The 19,781-nt window shown below is 40.7% G+C and overlaps 1 protein-coding gene across 3 annotated transcripts in view; it reads left to right on the top strand.

Moving 5' to 3' along the window:
* The window catches only part of LRP1B (LDL receptor related protein 1B), a 782,700-nt gene that overhangs the window by 432,844 nt on the left and 330,075 nt on the right, over nucleotides 1-19,781 (top strand). For all 3 annotated transcript variants that reach the window (XM_079992449.1, XM_079992450.1, XM_079992448.1), the window contains 2 exons: nucleotides 13,155-13,274; nucleotides 14,248-14,376. In XM_079992449.1, the coding sequence (XP_079848575.1) occupies nucleotides 13,155-13,274; nucleotides 14,248-14,376 (249 nt within the window). The remainder of the gene's footprint in view (nucleotides 1-13,154; nucleotides 13,275-14,247; nucleotides 14,377-19,781) is intronic.

The raw sequence follows: 19,781 nt of genomic DNA, 5'->3' as shown, positions 1-19,781 counted from the left end.
TGAACTTGCAGAATATATAGAAAATAAAGCAACAGAGGATATGGGTGCTTGGTATAGTTGCAAGTTGGCATCTAACTAGGGTTATTCGGTGCTCAGAGGTGTGTATTCTGATGCACTCAGTGGCACTGTCCTTTAGCTGTTTTGTGCATACAGAAAAAGTCCTATCTAGTGTGTAACAAATATCTTAATAGAATGTGGATATTTATCAATAAAAGCTGTGGATGCTAAATGTGAAATGGAGAAAACTGTGTTTTCTTGGTTGGAAGTGGGAAACATTTTAGCCAAGTCATTTTTTCTGGTTTCATGTGTACTCCATAAAGTTCCTTTATTTTTATTTTTTAAGGCAATGATTTTTTTGAGTTGTTATGCTGTGCCATGGATTGCAAAGTTACAGTTGTCCCCATTCATGCATATTTTTTGCCTGATACTGCACTGCACCATCAACACTGCACAGTCCCCTAATACTGCTTAGCCAAGTCAGAAAGAATTGGTTTCAAACATAATTTTTATGTTGGTGGCAAAGCAGTAGGATTTAATGTGGGGTATTTCAATACATTTGGACCAGAAGGGACTAGAATGTTTCGAAGTGCTGTGAACAGGGGCAAAGATGTTGCTCTTACTTTGAATTGGTGCAATAATATCATTCCAGCTACCACAAAGTGGTGGTCTTGAGAGGGGCAGTGACAAAGCCAAAAGCCATTAAAAACTTATTCAAGGAATAACTTGTGCTCCTTTTCATGCCGAAAGCATTCAGCGGTGAACATCAGCACAGCTGCAGTTTAAACATTGCGAAAATATTCATGTCATCTTTGTAATAATCTGATGGAGCATTTAAGCTGTCCAGTTGTGCAGGTCCTTGACACTGAATAAAGATAAAGACATAAAAAGCACAGCAATAAAGAGCAAGCTATAGAATGATGACATCCAGTGCCTTGGGATATCGTATTAGCTTCAAAAACCTGAAGCACATGCTCCCAACTAGAGGGAAATGATAAGAAAAAAATACTCCTTAGAGATCCCAGACCTCCTGCCAATACTGATGCTTAGAATTAAAGCCATTTGCTGTTATGCTTCACTTAACCTTCCGGATTGAAGATCAAAACTTTATAAAACTGTTAAGTGCTTGAAAAAATAACTCCAAAGCAATGTTGAACCCTGTGCACTTAAAATGCAAAGCACTCAATCTCCTCCTGTGAGACAGAAACAGGATCAGCACTGGCTTCATAAAACTGATTCTCAATGTGATCTGAGAGTTGTAAAGGATAATCCTCCTGTTTGTCCCTCTGTCTCGTCTCTTCTCTCTCTCTCTCTCTCTCCCCTGTTTGCCATCTATGCAGATACCCAGTTGAGTTCTCTTATAGTGGGTGGTTTAGAAGACTGATGGCTGGAATCCCAGTTTTCCTCAGATTTTTAGAGTGATAAAGATGATAATAATTTTATTATCTATACCCCGCCCATCTGGCTGGGTTTCCCCAGCCATTCTGGGCAGCTTCCAACAGAGGACTAAAAACAGAATAAAATGTCAGTCATTAAAAACTTCCCTGAACAGGGCTGCCTTCAGATGTCTTCTAAAGGTCAGATAGCTGTTTATGTCCTTGACATCTGGTGGGAGGGTGTTCCACAGAGTGGGTGCCACTACCGAGAAGGCCTTCTGCCTGGTTCCCTGTAACTTCGCTTCTCGCAGTGACGGAACTGCCAGAAGGCCCTCAGCACTGGACCTCAGTGTCTGGGCTGAACCATGGGGGTGGAGACGCTCCTTCAGGTATACAGGACTGAGGCCGTTTAGGGCTTTAAAGGGCAGCACCAACACTTTGAAGGTCAGAAAGTTCTTGTGTGGGGAAACTTCATCTGCAGTGCAAAACTGCTTTGCGGCACACACTGTTATGAGTTTAAAAGCAGTTTCACATAATAGATTTGACATTTGAATTGACAGTGCTATTTTGCCCTCCCCAATATAAACTTATTCAATCTATCTAAGATCTAGTAACTGGATGAGGTACTGAGCCTTTAGGCTCTCTGTCTATATAGGTTATAAGATATTCTTCATCCATGTTTCATTCTACGTTTTCAGGAACAATTATTCAGCAATATTTTTAAAGTGCTAGTTTCTGCCTGTGTGCAGATCGTCCAGTTTTTAAATCTTAGGTTTTGTTGCATGTCTAAAAGTGCAGTGATTTCAATGAAAATGTACGTTGCTGAATCAAATGTTTAGCTGTGTTCAGGTAGTTTTTTATTAATTTGATTAAGGTGTGGGGTACAAATAATATAATTACTACTAATATTACACATATCAATGAGTGGCCGTCACTTTGGTCTAAATTCATGGCCTGACATCACAGAGGGGAAGTCTGTTGCTGCTTTGTTCCCATTTTGAGAGAGAACACTGATAATTTCTTTGCTGATCTAGAGCCCAGCCATCTAAGTGCAGTTTATGTCCAGTTGGGAGTATGCGATTTAATCTGACTCTTCACTCTCAGGTGGTTCAGAACCTCTCTTTGAAGTAATTTCGTACAAATTACTTTCCACTGTGCTGTATAATGAAGGGAAGCCTTTGTGAGTATTTCTGACTTTTTACAAAAGAGGGTCTCCTGAAACAAAACTCCAAAGGCATCAAAAATCTGTATAATGGGATCTATAGAAACTTTTAGAAATTGCCATTTATATACTAATTGTTTGTGGCTCCTTGTCTTTAGAATATCCTCATCAAAGAAGTTTACTAGGCATTATCCCCCCCCCCCACTAGTGAACAATTTTTTTTTTAGTTTTCTTTCACATTTTAATACAGTATTTTTGCTGCCCTATATGACCTGTTTGTTTGGTTTTTATAATTAATATTTATATTTTGTCTGCAAAGCAGAATATATGGCAATAGAGGGTCTAGCAATGTTTTAAATTTAATAAGTATTGCTCACAGAATTAACTATGTGGAAGAACATCATCCATATGAACCTTGACCACAGAACTACAGTAGCTGCGGAGATAACAGAAGGTTGTAATATTTATTTCGTTAAGACACTTATAAATCCCTTCCTCCAGAAGAGCTCAGAGGGATGTGTACGTATACACTGTGCAACATAGACATCAATAAAAATAGTAACTAAAAGAAAAATACTAACACACCATTGAAAAATAACTAGAACATTAAATAGCATGAGAGCCAGTATGGCACCCCGTAGGTCCCCATAGCAATGTTACTATGGGTTCAAAGAGGAGTTTCCACATGTTATTCTCTGGCAGTGATCCTGGAGGCAGGATCCTCCCACTGTACCTCCCACTGTAACACAGTGCCCCCAACCCCCATGGACACTATAGGATGATATTGTGGTCTACAATAATCAAAGCCAACAAGAGGCTAAGGAAAATTAAGAATAGTATTTTTCCATCCACCTCCAGGTCATCAGTCAGATGGCCAAGACAGCTTTGGTCCTGAAATTGGGCCAGAAACTGCTTCATCCTGGGGTGCCTACAGTTGCCCAGCCCACCATCCTCGCAAGTATCTTACTCATAAAAGGGATGCTAATAATTGCCTGGGGCTGATGGGGCCATAGTCCAAAACTTAAGAAGGGCACCATGTTGGTGAAGGCTGTCATAGTATTATAGCGTATTTCACTTATACGCAAGGAAACAGTGATGCACACCTGGAGACATGGGATAGAATCTGGAACTGAGCAAAGTAATTACCCTGCTTGCCTAAGTTTCTAACTTATTCATGCAGCAACTAATAGAGCACATCTGTCTTCTTCATGTATTTCACATTATCTTAAATGTGAATCATTTTGCTACTATGTTGGCCTTTGACTCTGCACAGCTATGACTGGTAAGCAAGCTTATGAATCTCAATTCATATCTCCATATCTATTCTCCATGGTATATTTACCATGGCAGAGTTATGGGACCAGGTGTGTGACCAAAGATCATTATATTTTTGTCGCATTTTTCATGGTACAATAGGTAAATCTCATAAAAAGGCCGACAACTGTACAATAAGAACCGCCTGCATTATTTCAAACCAGCAATTGAATTCTATCAATCATAGTATCCTTTGCTGTCAAGAAAGAAAACAAGAGAGAGTTATGCTGCAGAAACGACAAAAAGCTTAGGGCAAATTAAATTAGATCATACCGCCTAATCTGCAAAAGAAATGTACCTGAAAAATGGGTAATATAAAATGGCAGGGGTAGGGGAGAAACAACACGGAGCTTACAGCATATAATTGATAAAGGTCTAGACATTAGAGTATCAAATAATAAAAAGAACATGAATAGATACAATCACATCCATGGAAACACAAGCCAGGCAAATAAAATCTGAATATGCAAATGATATTAGAATATGTATGGTATACAATTAGAATGCGATTTCTGAGAAGAGCTGTGTTAGTAATCTGTCCTAAAGTTCTTTATACTCTTCAAGGGCAACATGGTACTGAACAATTCTTGCTTGTAAAGCAGAAGATGATGCCTCAGCATAATGTAGTAGGTCATTTTAAATGGAAAAAAAAGATACTGCAATATAATTCTATCATATGCAACGTGTTCCATTAAAAATAACTAGAGCAGCAGCACTATAGTTCAAAAAAGCACCTTAAAAATAAAGAAAATAATGAATGAAGATGTTCCTTAATACTGGCAGGAACGCAGTATAGCAGCCTTTTTTGTCCTCATTTGTATGGTTTACTGGATGAAGCTTAGAGGCTCATGTGCTTTGCTGGCATAAATGACTTTATGTGTGTGATTTAAAACTAGCCGTTTGGATAGACATTTAATTCTGTGTTACAAAAGGGATAAATAACATATTAAATGTAAGTAACAGTGGCTGCTGCATGTGCCTTTGGGAACTGAATGTACCTAAAGTTTGAGGCACCCATGATAAGAGCAAATAATACATGCTTTAAATGTACATTTTTGCCATTGTCCACAACCACATTTAGGAAGGACTTCAAGGGCTACCCATTGCTTCAGAACTACAAGAGGATAGTGTTTTATCATTTCACAGTGTACTTGGCATAGCTGTCAACTTTCAGATTTGAAAATAAGGGATCAGCAGCCTCAAAAATAAGGGATCAGCCGGCAAAATAAGGGAACAGCAGCCTCACCTGTCCCAGGCACTCCGCAGTTTGGTCAAACTCATGCTGGTAGCTTCGAGAACACTGTCCAACCATCTCGTCCTCATGGTTCAATGTTACTAGTGAGCAAAGTTACCCAGTCCTAACTTTTGGGGTTAAGTTTCTATTTAGCTGTCCATTAATACTGACAAACCATATCTCCCATTCATCTCTCAGATTCCCTTGTAAATCTAAAGTACTGACCTCACCACATCCTGCAGTAAAAAAAATTCCCCAAGTTAATTACACATTGTGTGAAGGTAAGTGTGTGAAGCTACAGCATTCCTACTATCAGCTTAAGTGACACATTCTCTCTCTCTCTCTCTCTCTCTCTCTCTCACACACACACACACACACACACACACACACACACACACACACAGTAGAGCCCCTCCGAGTCAAAGGCAGAAAGCCAAGCCAGCAGCCAAACGAAGCCTCAAGTGGTGGTTCCCACAGCGCTGGAATAAGGGAGTTTCCCGCCAAATAAGGGAAGGTTGAAAGCTATGGTACTTGGCCCCAGGGGCGAACGAAGGTGTCGTGACATTGCTACGTAGGGCGCATGTGCGGTGTCACTATGTATGATGCATGTGCCGTACGTAGCGACGCCACACATGCGCTGTACATAGCAGTTTGCCGCTCGAGCGCCATACGGACGGTGCCGGGATCCCTCTGTTGCCGCTACAGCTGCAAACGGAGGATCCTCTACATGCAGCTGTAGCAGCAACAGAGGGATCCCACCGACGTACATACGGCGCTCAATCCTCCACATGCAGCTGCGGTGGCGTGATGGCTGTTCGCACCGCCGCGAGGTGCCTTCTTGTCACCCCCCCCCCCAGACATGGCACCCGGGGCAAACAGTGTCCCCCCCCCCGTTGCGATGCCACTGCTTGGCCCTGGCAGCAAGGTTCCATAATGTATAGCCTGTGTCTCAACATTTGTGTGAGACAGTGTGTGTGTGTGTGTGTGTGTGTGTGTGTGTGTGTGTGATGAATGACCCTCCCTACATTCACTGTACGCTGTAGGGTTAGTTGTCCTGGTTGAGCATGAGTCCTGCAAGAAGACACTTGCTGCACCAAGAAAAGCAAGGAGTGATGCCCAGCAGATTGTCAGAACATTCAGCTTGCTATTGTCAGTAGCAACACCCACTAAATGTATGAAGGCATGAAGAAGGCCTTTGGAACAGCCGTCAGGAAAACTGCACCACTAAAAACCTTGTCTGGAGAAATCATCACAGACTGCAGCAAGCAGATGAAGCAACGGGCAGAGAGCACTATTAAGAATTGTACTTGCAGAAGAACATGGTTCCTGACATAGCAGTTGACAGCATTCAGACTCTGCCTGTCTTGAAGATCTTGGTGTCTGTCCTTCCCTTGACGGTCTGAAGAACACCATCAACTCATAGGCATGTGGTAAAACCCCAGGATGGGATGGAATCCCAACAGAAGTGTTGATAGCCAGCCTCAACTCCTCCCTCATGATGCAACTCCACAGCCTTCTCTTGCAGTGTTGGGAAACAGGTTGCATGCCACAAGACATGCTCAACTCAAGCATTGTGACCCTCTACAAGAACAAAGGTGACCACCATGATTGTAACAACTACTGAGGAATCTCCCTGCTGAGTGCTGTATGGAAAACCTTTAACCTCAACAGATTACAGTCACTGTCTGACAGGGTCTATCTCAAGTCACAATGTGGCTTTAGAGCTCAGAGGTCAACATGATTTTCTCACTGCACCAGCGGCAGGAGAAATGCCAAGAGCATAGATATCCCTTGTACACAACCTTCATAGACCTGATGAAGACTTTGATCTCATCAGCCAAAAAGGACTTCTCACACTGGTCAATATAATAGGATGCTCACCTAAGCTCCATAAAATGATTGTGTTATTCCAGGAGAACATATGCAGCACAATCCAGTATGAAGGCTCATCCTGTGAAATAGGGCTGTGTTCTCACTCCAGCTCTCTCTGGTTTATTCTTCTCCCTGTTGTTCTCATACGCCCTCAGCTTGACTGAAGACGGTGTGTACATCCATTCAAGGAGTGACATGGGTCTGTTCAACCTATCTCCATGCCAAGACAAAAGTGGAGAGCAAAACGACAAAGCACAATGACTGCACTTTTCTTTGTTTCTTTTTAAATAAAGTAATCAGGCTATCTTGGAGCTATGGTAGTGTGGGGTTCAATTAAATCAGGTGCATTATGTTTAAAGAATGTTACAAGTCCTGAGACTCCAGTCCAAAATATAGTTATTTAGAAGTAAAACCTGTAGGATTTGGTGAGGTAAGCAAGTTTAGAATCCACCTATATTTTCTCTCTGGTCTTTTTAAATTATTATTATCGTGGCACTGTAGATATTATGCTGGGAAATATAAAAGGTAAATTGAACTATTACTTAGGTTCTGTGAAATCATAGCGACAGTGATAGCAACACTATCACTAGACAACCCCAACCAGCTGACTAAGGCAGTACTTTGCACAGGGAAACAATGTAGCCGGAGCCCCATGGACCTTGCATTTGCTTAGAAATAGTAATGGAAAGGAAAAGGAAAAGAAGCAAGAAGTTACAGCAATTCTGTGTAAATATTTTTAGAACTCCATTATACGCCACCTTGGAATTTTTCATCATAAGGGCATTAAAATATATTTTAAATAAGTAAAATGAGAACAAGCACCACTCATGAGAAGGCTTCTTTTTTTCTCAAAATGAACTGTCTGGGAGAGTTGACTGCTCATTCTCCACATGTGGCTTGGCTACCATATTCCTTATGTACTTCTTTCCTGTTCAGCCTTCCATCTTCTTTTGTCTCCATTGCTAATTGATCCTGTTCTCAGAATCATTTCCTATCACTGCTGCCTGAGGTGCATTAATTGGAACGGTCAGGGCCTGAGACTGGGATCTTCTTCATGTGACCATATGGCTAGCCACTGAGCTATATTCCCTTCTGGGGAAATCTGAAAAAACCCCTCTCCCCTCCCCATATAGCAGGGGGTAGTGAACCTTTTTGTCCTAGCAGACCAGATCATTACTTGTCCCCACATCCAGAGGCCTACTTTGACAGGTGGATGGGATCACCTGCCTCTTGGTCACCTGACGTCATAATGATTTGCGACAGAATTAAGATTTAATGTCTCTGTCATCAACTTCTGTTAACATGTTTTAGGAAACAGAACAGCAATCTTACCTGCCCCAAGACCTACTGAATTCAATGGGACATAAATGGCAATGTGAAGGAATTCAATATGCATTTTAAAAAACACCTCTCTGAGCAATTAGAAGAGCGAAAAGGGGAAGTTTTTAAATATTTTGAAATGCTTTTCATCAGTCAAAAGATAAAACAGAGATGAATAAATCAGGTTACATTTTAGGAGAGGCTCCCACTTTTGCAACAAGAATTCAGCAGACCCCTCCTTCATGCTTCCTTGAGGAAGAAATACAACCTGTCTAGGGTATAAGAATTACAAAAGGACACATGCAGGCTAACAATTTTCAATGAACTGTGTAATTATATACTATGTTTAAATTATATCAATAAAGTTTATTGTTATTGTCACTACTAAAAGATGACAAGCTATATATTTCTACTGTTTATTCTTTTACAACGTCCTAAATCAAGCTACTTTTATGGTAAAATGTTGTATGCCTTTGAAGGCATGAAGTGGCATCAGCGACGAGCTGCCTGGATTTGTGTGTTTACGGAAAAAATATTGATTTTATAAGAACTGAAGAGCTATGAGAGAGTGACAGATGAAAGTTGTGTTCCTAGTCACAGTGCCATCACCCTTCTGCAGTGGCTATAGCTAAGCTGTAATGAACAACCTCAAGTAGAGAATGATTTGGGTTAGAAATGGCCACAACTTTAAAGATTCCAGATGTAGGTGGATTTTGGCTAGGCATTGGGTGTATACCCATTCCATCCTCCAGCCAGAGGGTGGAAACTTTTGACAGTGTCGTGCCAAGGATTATGGTCTCCCCAAGACCCCAAACTACTGAGGTGGCTTTTATGTGTCACTGTTGGACTAGAGTGCAAGCATCCGAATCATGATCCATCAGTGAGGCTCTGCCCACTAGCAGGCCCCTGATAGGCCTGTTGAAATTAGAGATTTTAGTGGGCAATCCCACCCTGCAATGGGGCCAGCCAGAAAGATTTACAGGGCCAGCCAAGCTCGTTCATCCTGGCTACTGGAGATGAAGATGATCTGTGAGGGGCCACAACCGCCACCCACCCAGAAAAGGGGTAATTATCATGGTAAACCCTGTGGTATCTATGTGCAAGTGGAATTTTCAAGGTTTGGATATAATACTAAATTTCAGTTCATGAAAAATGGAAGTGAATGCTTCCGCTCTTCTCAGGGTTGTGCTGGTGGAGGAGATGGAATGGGAGAAACAAGTGAACAAAAGACTTGTTCATGCTATTCTGTCTCAACAAATCATTTTGTTCTATCCATTATAAAAGATTTGTCACCCAACAACCTTCTCACTGTAGTAGCTGACACCAGCTTTGCAAAACAGTTGGATGATATATTGAAATGCGTTAAGGTACCTCAGATAAGCATACTATTTGGAGACAGACCATATATGAAGGCAAGCCCTTGCTTCATACTCACTCTGTTATTGGAGGGCTAATAAGGCATAGTAATTAGCCGGAATTACTGTATTATGAGTGGATTTCTTTCTCAGAAAATTCATTGTGTATAAGAGGTGGGTAGAGGGCAATAAGTTTATTAGTTATTGCTAAAGAGATTAATGAACAGCAAACTGCTGATTGGCAAGGTAACTCTTGTTTTCATTTTTAAAAAATCAAAAACCCAGAGAGAGGTTGCCTTAAATCAATAAAGACTTTGTTGTGTGAGAGGTGGTTCGTTGAATTGAGGATAAGACAGCGAGAACTTGACTGACAAATGAAATTGCAAGATCTTTTAATTAGGAACACAGCTGAGCGAAAGTCAGAGATTCCTGATGGGTTTTAACTGAGGAACTGAGCCAAGCATACAAAACAGTTACTGGAATAATACAAAAGCTTCTGCAACCTCATGCCTCAGGCAGTTGTAGCCATAAGACTAAATGAATGGCCATTAGCTTGAACACATGAGAGCTCTTCTGGATCAGACCAGGGGCCCATTTAGTTCATCATCCTCATTTCTGTCACTGACTAGCCAGATTGTTCCAAGCAGTCAACAAGTACGGCATGAAGGCAAACAACCTTTCCCGTTGTTCATCTCCCCCCTGCCCACACTTCCCCACTGACTACTTTTGATCCTAGATGTTCCATATAGCTATCATTGTCTGTACTAACAGGAATGCTAGTTCTCTGGGTTCTGCTCTGGGTTCTTCTGTATGCACAAGAGTGAAGTATTAGCAGGGGCCGAGTTGGGTCCCACATTTTTTGGGGGAGGCAGCTGTTGCGTGTGCATGGTGTCACACGTGTGACACCCTGCCCCACCCCACCCCTTCAGGCCACGCCTGCCAGGATGCTCTGGCAGGTCCCACTTGTCAGGGCCAGTTGCTGTTTATTTGGGGCACATATGCTCCACAATTCTGCCAATCGTTTTTCAAAGCCATTTAAGTCACTTGCCATCACCACATCCATTTTATATCCATAGTAGCGTATTCCACAAATGAAGTAAGCATTGTGTGAAGACACTTTTGGGGGGCTGTCCTAAAGCTACCGGCAATCAATTTCACTGAACAATGCTTAATTCTAATATTGAAAGAAACAAAGTCACTGGCTCTTCACCTAACCTACATCATGGAGTTCTTCAACTTTTTGTGACAATAAAGTAAGGATGGAGGGAAGCATGATTTCAGATGGAGTTCAATTTTATCCTACTACTTCCTTTGGTGAAACTGTAGATAAACTGTGGCCACTCCTCTAGCAGCATTCCAAGGCAGGCACAGGCAAACTTGGCCCTCCAGATGTTTTGGGACTACAACCCCCATCCCTAGCTAACAGGACCAGCAGTCAGGGATGATGGGAGTTGTAGTCCCCAAATATCTGGAGGGCCGGGTTTGCCTATGCCTGTTCCAAGGGATAGAAACATGCTTTAACTTTCAGCCAGAACCAGTGTGCAGTAAAGGGGGAAGTTTTGCAGGCCTCAGGCTTTCCCTAGAAAGTTGAAAGGCCTTGTCATAGGTGATTCCTTTATTTAAGTAGCCAGCTAGAAAGAGCTGGCTATAACTATGATGCATATTTCTTACTTGAGGCAAAGTAGGCCTGGAGCCGTGATGCAAGATTAAAGTGCAATAGAAAAGGCAGATAGGTCTACGTGATTTCCACTTGCTTCTTTAAACCATGCTCATAAAAGTTTTAAAACCATTTGTTGTTCAACTGCAAACTTGAAAGGTGCATCTCTTGTTCAGACATGAATCTTTTGGTTTTCCTCATATTGGTGTTGCATTAAAGAAAAAACATGCTTTGTTCTTCAGTTTAGGATATACCTGACAAAGATGTGTAGAGTTTACTAACCCTTGGGAAAGTTTCACTTCCTTTGTACCTCAGAAGGCCGACACACATTTCACTTCAAATCTGACTTACGCAATACATTGATGGTAATTCTAAGAAGAACATAAGTGGCCAGGAACAAGTAATGAACACAATACTGTTTAAGGAAGTGCAATGTGCCTGGCATGCCTTGCCTTGTTGCCAGTAAAAGGGAATTGCTTCCGTGACAAATTTAATAAGTGTCATTGAAGCAATTCCCTTTTGCAGCCAGCAAATGTGTATAGACTAGAGAGAGTACACTTGTTGAATGTCACATGTGAATAACACATGTACAGCTCAATGGTTGTATAGGCATGTACACAGACTGTACACCTGTTGAATGTAGCATACAAACTCCCCTAAAGTCACTCCCATTTTAAAGCAGTTTTGTATATTGGCCTTTGCCTTACTTGCTGGAATTGCAAGCTAAATTATATTTGCCCCAGAGTGTTAAAGTTGTTAATGCCTGCTGACATGAAGGGGAAGCAAGAGCTGGAGGCCATGTGTAGTATATCACCTGTGAGGTGACACAATACTTGTGTCAGTGAAGAGAGGAATGCAGGAAGTTTGGAATGGCCAAAATTTAGGGAGAAAGTTGGTTTCGGGAGCAGCTGAAAGGAGACTTGGGGGAGAAAATAAAGAGAAGAAAGAAGATCTGCAAAAGAAAAGGCAAAGCAGAAACAAAGCAATAGGAATTGAAATACATGTGACAGAAACTGCTGTTCAGCTAGCAACAGTTAACTGACATAGCTAAGTTATAGACCTCACTGAAACTGTGCTGCAATTGCCTCACCCTCCCCCATTTACGGGGAGAATATAGTACTTGTGACAGGCTAAATAGATAATCTGGCTGGAAGATCTTCAGTTTGGTTTGATTTACTGCTGCCCTTCTACCCTGGTAGTGGCAGCGCTGCCAATACCACCAATTAGGAGCTGGGAATTCAATTTATAATTAGCACCAAGTGATCGTAGGGCTTCTTTTTCACCAGCTTGAAAGTTCTTCACCTTGTCTGTATGAAGGGATGTTTAAGAACTGGTGGATTTAGATGTAAAAATTACATTTTTAAAAAAATCCCTGTCATGGGATTCCTGTTCAGGAATGCAGTTGAGGGTAGATTAAAAGGAATACCATCTTGCTTAGGGGCATTATTGTAAGAGTCCAAAAATGCCCACAGTTCCTCATGTTGAAGGACTCCAAGAAATTTGGAACACACACACACACACACACACACAAACACACCAAGGTTAGCAAGGGTTCCCTATTCTAGAACAAATGCAGCTCCAAAGATCAACCTGCTCTCTTGCTTCCCCCGTGTTTCAGGTTAAGGCTTTATGGGTGGAAAAGGTAAAACTTTGATCTGTGAACTTATTAACTTGCCTCAGGAAAACTGTGTTAGCTAGATCATGAATGTCAGAGTTGGGGTCTTTCCATTCTGGCCTGCTTCTGGTGGTGTAAATGCATTTACTCCCCCCCCCTTTTTTTAAAAAAAAAAACTGAACAAGAATGTTGCTGTAGTAATAATATGAAATATGCTCACTTTGATAACATTTTACTATCTTTCTTTTGCAGAAATGCAACCAAAATGTCAACAAATGCAGTGCCAGTACAAATGTGCTATATCCAGGAACAGAACTGGATGCTACTGTGAGAAAGGATATGAACTTGGCATCAATGGGAAAACGTGCCAAGGTAAATAACTATTCTGTCATATTATTTTTAAGCCCTCAAGCTCAATGAACTACTTTGGTGGGGTTTCATCTTGATTTCAGGAGATCTTGGAGAAGTTGCATATGATTTTAAATGCATAGTTGTCTGAAGAACCATTGCCTTGAAATAGTAAGATATTTGTGATAGAACAGGATAGCATTTCAGTCCTGGGCATGGATGAGTGAGAAAATAGCCAATGGTCAAACAGGACATTACTTTTATGCAGGGGTCCTAAAAAGGTCAAAATGTTGGAATCAGTGCTGTCACTCTTCAGATTAGCAAGATCCTTTGTCAAGAAGTGAGAGAAATGGAATGTCATTGCTGCTTAGCCAGGATCATCTGACTTAACAGAGCAGAACAGAGGGGTGAGATTGGCAGATCATGGGGAAAACAGAACATTGAAACCCTGAAAACATATTAGAGTGCAGTTACAGAATTGATGGAAGGAATCTGAAAGTCATCCTGCTTTTAACTAGGATGTGAACATTCTTACATCAACTTTCACACATTTACTGGGTAGCCCTCAGATAGTCAGAGCCAGTGTGGTGTAGTGGTTAAGAGCGGTAGACTCGTAATCTGGTGAACTGGGTTCGATTCCCCACTCCTCCACATGTAACTGCTTGGTGACCTTGGGCTAGGCACCCTTCTCTGAAGTCTCTCAGCCTCACTCACCTCACAGAGTATTTGTTGTGGGGGAGGAAGGGAAAAGAGAATGTTAGCCGCTTTGAGACTCCTTTGGGTAGTGATAAAGCAGGATATCAAATCCCAACTCTTCTTCTTCAGACCATCTTTTCAGACAGCTAATGTCCCAGATTCCAGCTGTACCATATGGCCTGAGACTCAAAAAGATACATGAAAGAAAGCTTGATGTTTAGACAAAAGGAAGGGGGCTTTGTATGTAAATCTCTCATTCTAACATTTGCTTCTAATCAAACCATTTTGATGTTCCCATCAGATGTAAATGAATGCAGTCTGTATGGGGTCTGCAGCCAAACCTGCGAAAATTCAGATGGCTCGTATGCTTGCAGCTGTGTGGAAGGTTATCTTCTTCAGCCAGACAAAAAATCTTGCAAAGTTAAAAGAGGTAAGGAGAAACAGTTGTCACCTATGTAGTTCTTTCCCCCAGCTCTTTCATATTTATCTTTATTTGCAGTAGATAACACTTATTGCCTTAGTAAATGTGATAGATTATGCCAAAGTATGAATGAAATTTCTTTCATTTTTACATTTTATATAGTTGGAGAACCAGAACAGAACCCTCAAGGTGTCAGAGTTCAATCCCCTTGCAGATAGAAAACTAACACATCAGCAGAAAGCTGGATTAAAACCTTTCCCAAAGTATTAGATGGTAGTCTTTATATTAGTCAAAAACATTTGAAAAAGTTTAGCTAATGTGAGTAGACAGCTCCACTCAGTCAAGGTTAATTCAGTCAGTTCTATCCTTCAAGTAGATCTCATCTGATTCTCTCCCACATACAGATGAGTATTTATAATAATTTAAGTCCACCTTAAATGAAACTATCAGGAAGTAATTATTCCCTTTGGATGTTAGACCTGAGACTCTGCCTTGCTCCTAGCAAAATCTCATGAGCATTGATTTAATGATATTAATACTATGCCTTATTAGATAATTAATGCATATTTTCATTAGCAATAATAAACTAAGCATTTAAGGGAATTATCAAGTTTGGTTTAATGAAGTCAAATTGAAGAAAGGATTTCCCTAGTCAATGTGTTGACTCTACAGCCTATTTTCCCCCTGCAATCTGTTCACCATCAGCATGCATAATGACGCACAAGGCATTCTGCCTTACTGTGAAAAAGAGAAGAAAAAGAAATTGGGATGTAAAAGGAGACCACCCTTCTCCATGGTGCAAATGAAAAACAAAATAAATGAAAAATACTTTTATATACTTTTACAATGGAGTAAGTCCCATTGAATTCACTGTAACTTCTGAGTAGACACGTACGGTGTTGCACTGTTTTTTATGGACATACAGAAGGGTTAATTGGATGGTCTTCATACTGTTACATAAATTTATTATACTGAAACTAAAATAAACATAGGATCATGAAGCTATGAGCAATATACATGAGTAAAGGTGTTTATAAGCCCAAGAAATAAAACTTGTTTAGATTTCATATTGATCCACAAACCATAGCAATGGATTTGAAATATAGTAATATAATACAAACTAAGATTATGCAGCAAAAATCAATTTCAATATTTCTTTTCACTTGTCATTCATCATGAATGCCATTTTAGTGGGATTTGGCAGGTGTCATTGCTGATACTGTACTCAAAACTGCCAATTAACTACAGATAAACACTTTTTTTTTTACTTTAACCTAGTTTTTTCTGTTATGAAATAAGTATTTGTCAGTATTTGGGTAGCTACATATGTACACTTACCTTGGACTAAGGTCTACTTGTGATTAACAGATGTTGGATTACAGCATTCATCAGATTAGGCCAACCACAAATTGAAAGTATAGTGATATGCAGCAAACTTCTCAAGTTTGCGAGCCTAGGTAACTTTACATCATCCCTGTTTTGTTTACTCCCATACCATTTGTTTTTGTTTTCTTTTTGGTGCAGTTCATCTATATATTTTGCATTTCCTATTATTCAGTGGTACCAGAGAGGTACCTCCTTTTGGGTTGCAGATAAATACAGTGACAACTAGCCCTGCCTGGTTAGTAGTGTACAGTGTCAATGTAGGGCTTTGTTCTGGCCTATACAGTTCTATGTTTTATCACAGAAAAACCTTCCTTTGCTCTTCCTTCCCTGTTTCCTTGTAAGCAAGGGACTTTGCTGGAAGGAAAATGTCCGTTATATGAAGCTTTCTTTTTCATTTCATTTTGTTTGGGCTGCCTTAGCGCTGTTCCTGCACTTCATTGCCTCTACATAGCTGGGAGAGCTCTCTGATAAGGAAATGTAGAGCCTGGAATTATTTATTCCTTTCCCCCTCATGGGCCCAGAATCTTGGCAGTATTATATCAGCCAAAATGACCAGAACTCTGCATCACTCAGCTGTCCGGTGGCACTAAATCACTGGGGCTTGCTGTTCGATATCCAACAAATGTCTATGTTGGATATTCACAGGACAGGGTCAGTTTCATTTTTTACTTCAGGTGTTGCTGAACTAGAGCTCCCATTATCCCTGACCATTGGCCACACTGGCTGGGGCTGATGGGAGTTGGAGTCCCACAAAACTCCTAGCCCTGCTTTCTGGTATGTGGTTGCACAAGAGGAGCCTTTTCCAACTCTGAAGAAAGAGTGCAGTACAGTACTTATTCAAACAAAGCACCATGCTTTTATTATATTCCAACAGAATTTTCAGTGGCAGCCATTTTATTCTAATAGCTATCTATTAATCTGTCAATTCTCTAAATCAGCAGTGGGCAATCTCTGATACTCCGGGCCTATTTAAACCTGGCAGCCAATCCTAATTTATTATTACTTTTACCTGTGATGCTGTTTTTCCCCCTATCCTTTCCCACCTTTGATGCCATTTATGATGTCAGGTATGGGGCAGGTAAAGATGTGACTGCAAAGGAACAGTCAGGAATCTTAAAACACACTCCTGATTGTTTATTGGCTAGTGGGGCTTGTACTTGGTGCCTTTTAAATTTAGCACCCAATGCAAGCACCAAGAGAAGCCCATCTCTGCTGAAAGCAGAGCTTGGAGTTTATGCTGATCAGCAGTAACTTCAAGCCTCACTGGGATCAGCTACACTTTAGAATTTTCAATCAGGAACTTGAAGGTGGAGCTGACCCTTGCCAAAGTTGAGCCTGACGACATTGCCAGCTAGCCTTGTTCGAGACCATTGCCCACAATCAATCCACTGGAGACATTGCAGAATATTTCTCCCATTTTAAACATGAGGTTATTTCCCCCTACCCTCTAAGGCAGATTTTATGGGGACGTAATAGGTCTGCAAAAGGGAATATGTGAAAGTTACCTGTTTGCCTTCAACAAGAGAAACATTCTGAGTGGGGGGTTTCATTCATGAGTGTACATTTTTCTATATATAGTGTCTGTTCAGCTTCTGTGCTGCAAATAAATGACTGTGCCAGCAGCGGCAGACCCTGGAGTCTCAAATTTCAGTGGTGCCCTGTGTGACATCAAAATCTAGTGCCACCCCTCCCACCTTTTGCTTTCCATTGGACTTCATAGTTGTGGTGCCTGCTGTGGCACCCCAGAAGCTCCACACCCTGGGCAACCAAACTAGTCAAGCTCCCCTAGATCTGCATTTGTTGCCAGTACCTAATGAATGTCAAGCCAGTCTGAGCTTAACTAAACCTCCATCCTATGAGTCCTATTTCTCCCAATTTTACTCTTGAGTGGTATCTCTTGACCAATTAGAATTCATTCAGGATGGTTTCAACCTCTCACATTGCTGATGCTGCATTCTGTTCTGACAGAAGGATGCTTAGCCAACACATCATTTCAAAGACTGAGCAAGAAGAAGCAGAGGAAAAGTTGCTATATTGGAACCATGATCTTAGGTTGTTTAGGCTCTGTGCTGTGCTAGGATAAAAGGGCTTCTTTTCTTGCAGTGCAACACAGAAGAGCTCCCACCTGCCTATAACTTGTCTGCCCTTTCCCAGCTGCTTCTGCCCCTAAACTTCCCTGTTTCTTCCTTTCCCTTCGCCTTACTCTTTCTCCCCACTTCACTACTTAAATTCTGTCTTTGTATGTGGCACGTGTGCTCTGCCTTCCTCCAGCTCTGACTGCTGTTAGTTGCCCTGCCCTCTGCCCTGCCCTTCACCTCACTAGTCCTAGTGGACAGTGACCATCATTGGCTTAAAAAAAAAAATCAGGTTCCAAAATGAGATTTGAAATTAGATGCTGAAATAGCTGCCATAAAGCTGTGATCAGATTTCTTACAATCCTTTTATGTCTACTTTTTCTTTTAAAAAGCCCCCCAAATATCTAGTTGATAACTAGGCTGCAGGCCTGCTCCTTGATAATAATCCATTTAGCTGACTGGAATCAATCTGACTCATATTTGCATTACTAAGAGTAGGCCAGAACCCCTAGTTAGTGGGTGGGTGGGGGGAAATGAAATAGAGTTTTGCTGAAGATTCAGAACCTTTATTCTTCTTTGCAAGGCTTTCACAACTATGTTAGTGTCAATGCAAGAAAAAGAATATCAAAAACAGCTACTTAAATTTTTAGCTTCTGGAAAAGCTCATGCAAGGTTATATTTCTCATTTACAGCAGATCTATGGGAAAAAATAGACTGTAATGAAAGGAAAAGAGCCTTACTATGATCAAAAGGTGTCTGCTCTGCACAGTCTTTAATGTGTATGTTTTTCTACTCTTCTAAAAAAGATTCAGAACAAATTGACAATGCCCATGTGAGAAACTCACTAAATTAAATTAAAGTTTTAGGATTTCAAATCTGCACTGCTCTTTTTTCAGGCATATAATTGTGAAATATATTTCTGCTCTTGTTTTCTTTCAAATTCTGTACTTCGTGCATTCTTTTTCCACCAGCCTTTTGTCTCAGTCCTAGCAAATTTCTGGATCCTATTGAATCATCTGTTATAAAGCTTGTTTTTAATATAGCAAGATGATTCAAAGTGGATTGTAATTTTTTCCCCAGTCTTTTTCTGTCTTTCCTTTGTAAAAGATGTTCTATAAGGTAAGCATATCCTCTAATACTCTGAAGATTATATTCAGCAATAGAGTTGTAGCTGATGGTGGCAGCGTAGCAGGGGGAGACTTTGGTTTCTTATGTGCTGTGACACTGTTTATTGATCTGTGGTTCAAGTAAAAAAGCAGATAGGAAGAGAATAGAATACAAGTCTTTCATCATCTTAACCACAGTCAAGGAGCAAACTAACTACCTTTTGAGAAATAGAGATATAATTAAGGACTTTTTTTATATATGTGGGTTAGAGGTGTGCCATTTCATGTCTCATTAAAACACCAAATACAGCATCATTATTTGAACAGTTTAAAACTCATTTGGCCTAATTATAGTCTCATTCTTACTAGAATATTGCTTTTCTTACAGCCTTTCAAATACAGCAAAGTAGATCCGCATATATGTTCAAAACACTGCAAAAATGCTCAGATTGTGTGCTTTTCTTTGTTGTTTATCTCTAGCTGTTGTGCATCTGAGATCTTGTATACACTTGAGATTTGGAATATAATGTAATGTAGGGAAAAATAATAGAATGCTTTTAGAAAGATCAGAGGCCACTAGAGAGAGAACAGGACCACAGCAAGTCATTTTGAAACAAGCCCTGAAGGATAGCTCAGTCGGTAGAGCACGAGACTATCTCAGAGTCACTGATTAAAGCCCCACATTGAGTGAAAGATTCCCTCACTGCAGGGAGTTGGACTAGGTGTCCCTCATAGTCCCTTCCAACTCTACAAATCTGTGATTCTTTGAAGAGAAGGGTAACACAAGACAAGCAAAAATAGGTAGTAAAAGCAGGACACTTATACGAATGACAAGGATGTTCTACTA

This window comes from Podarcis cretensis (genome assembly GCF_951804945.1).
Source record: "Podarcis cretensis genome assembly, chromosome: 1".
NCBI classification, from domain to species: domain Eukaryota; kingdom Metazoa; phylum Chordata; class Lepidosauria; order Squamata; family Lacertidae; genus Podarcis; species Podarcis cretensis.
The sequence above is the reverse complement of the archived record's forward strand: the minus strand, read 5'-3'. Positions and strand labels throughout refer to the sequence as shown.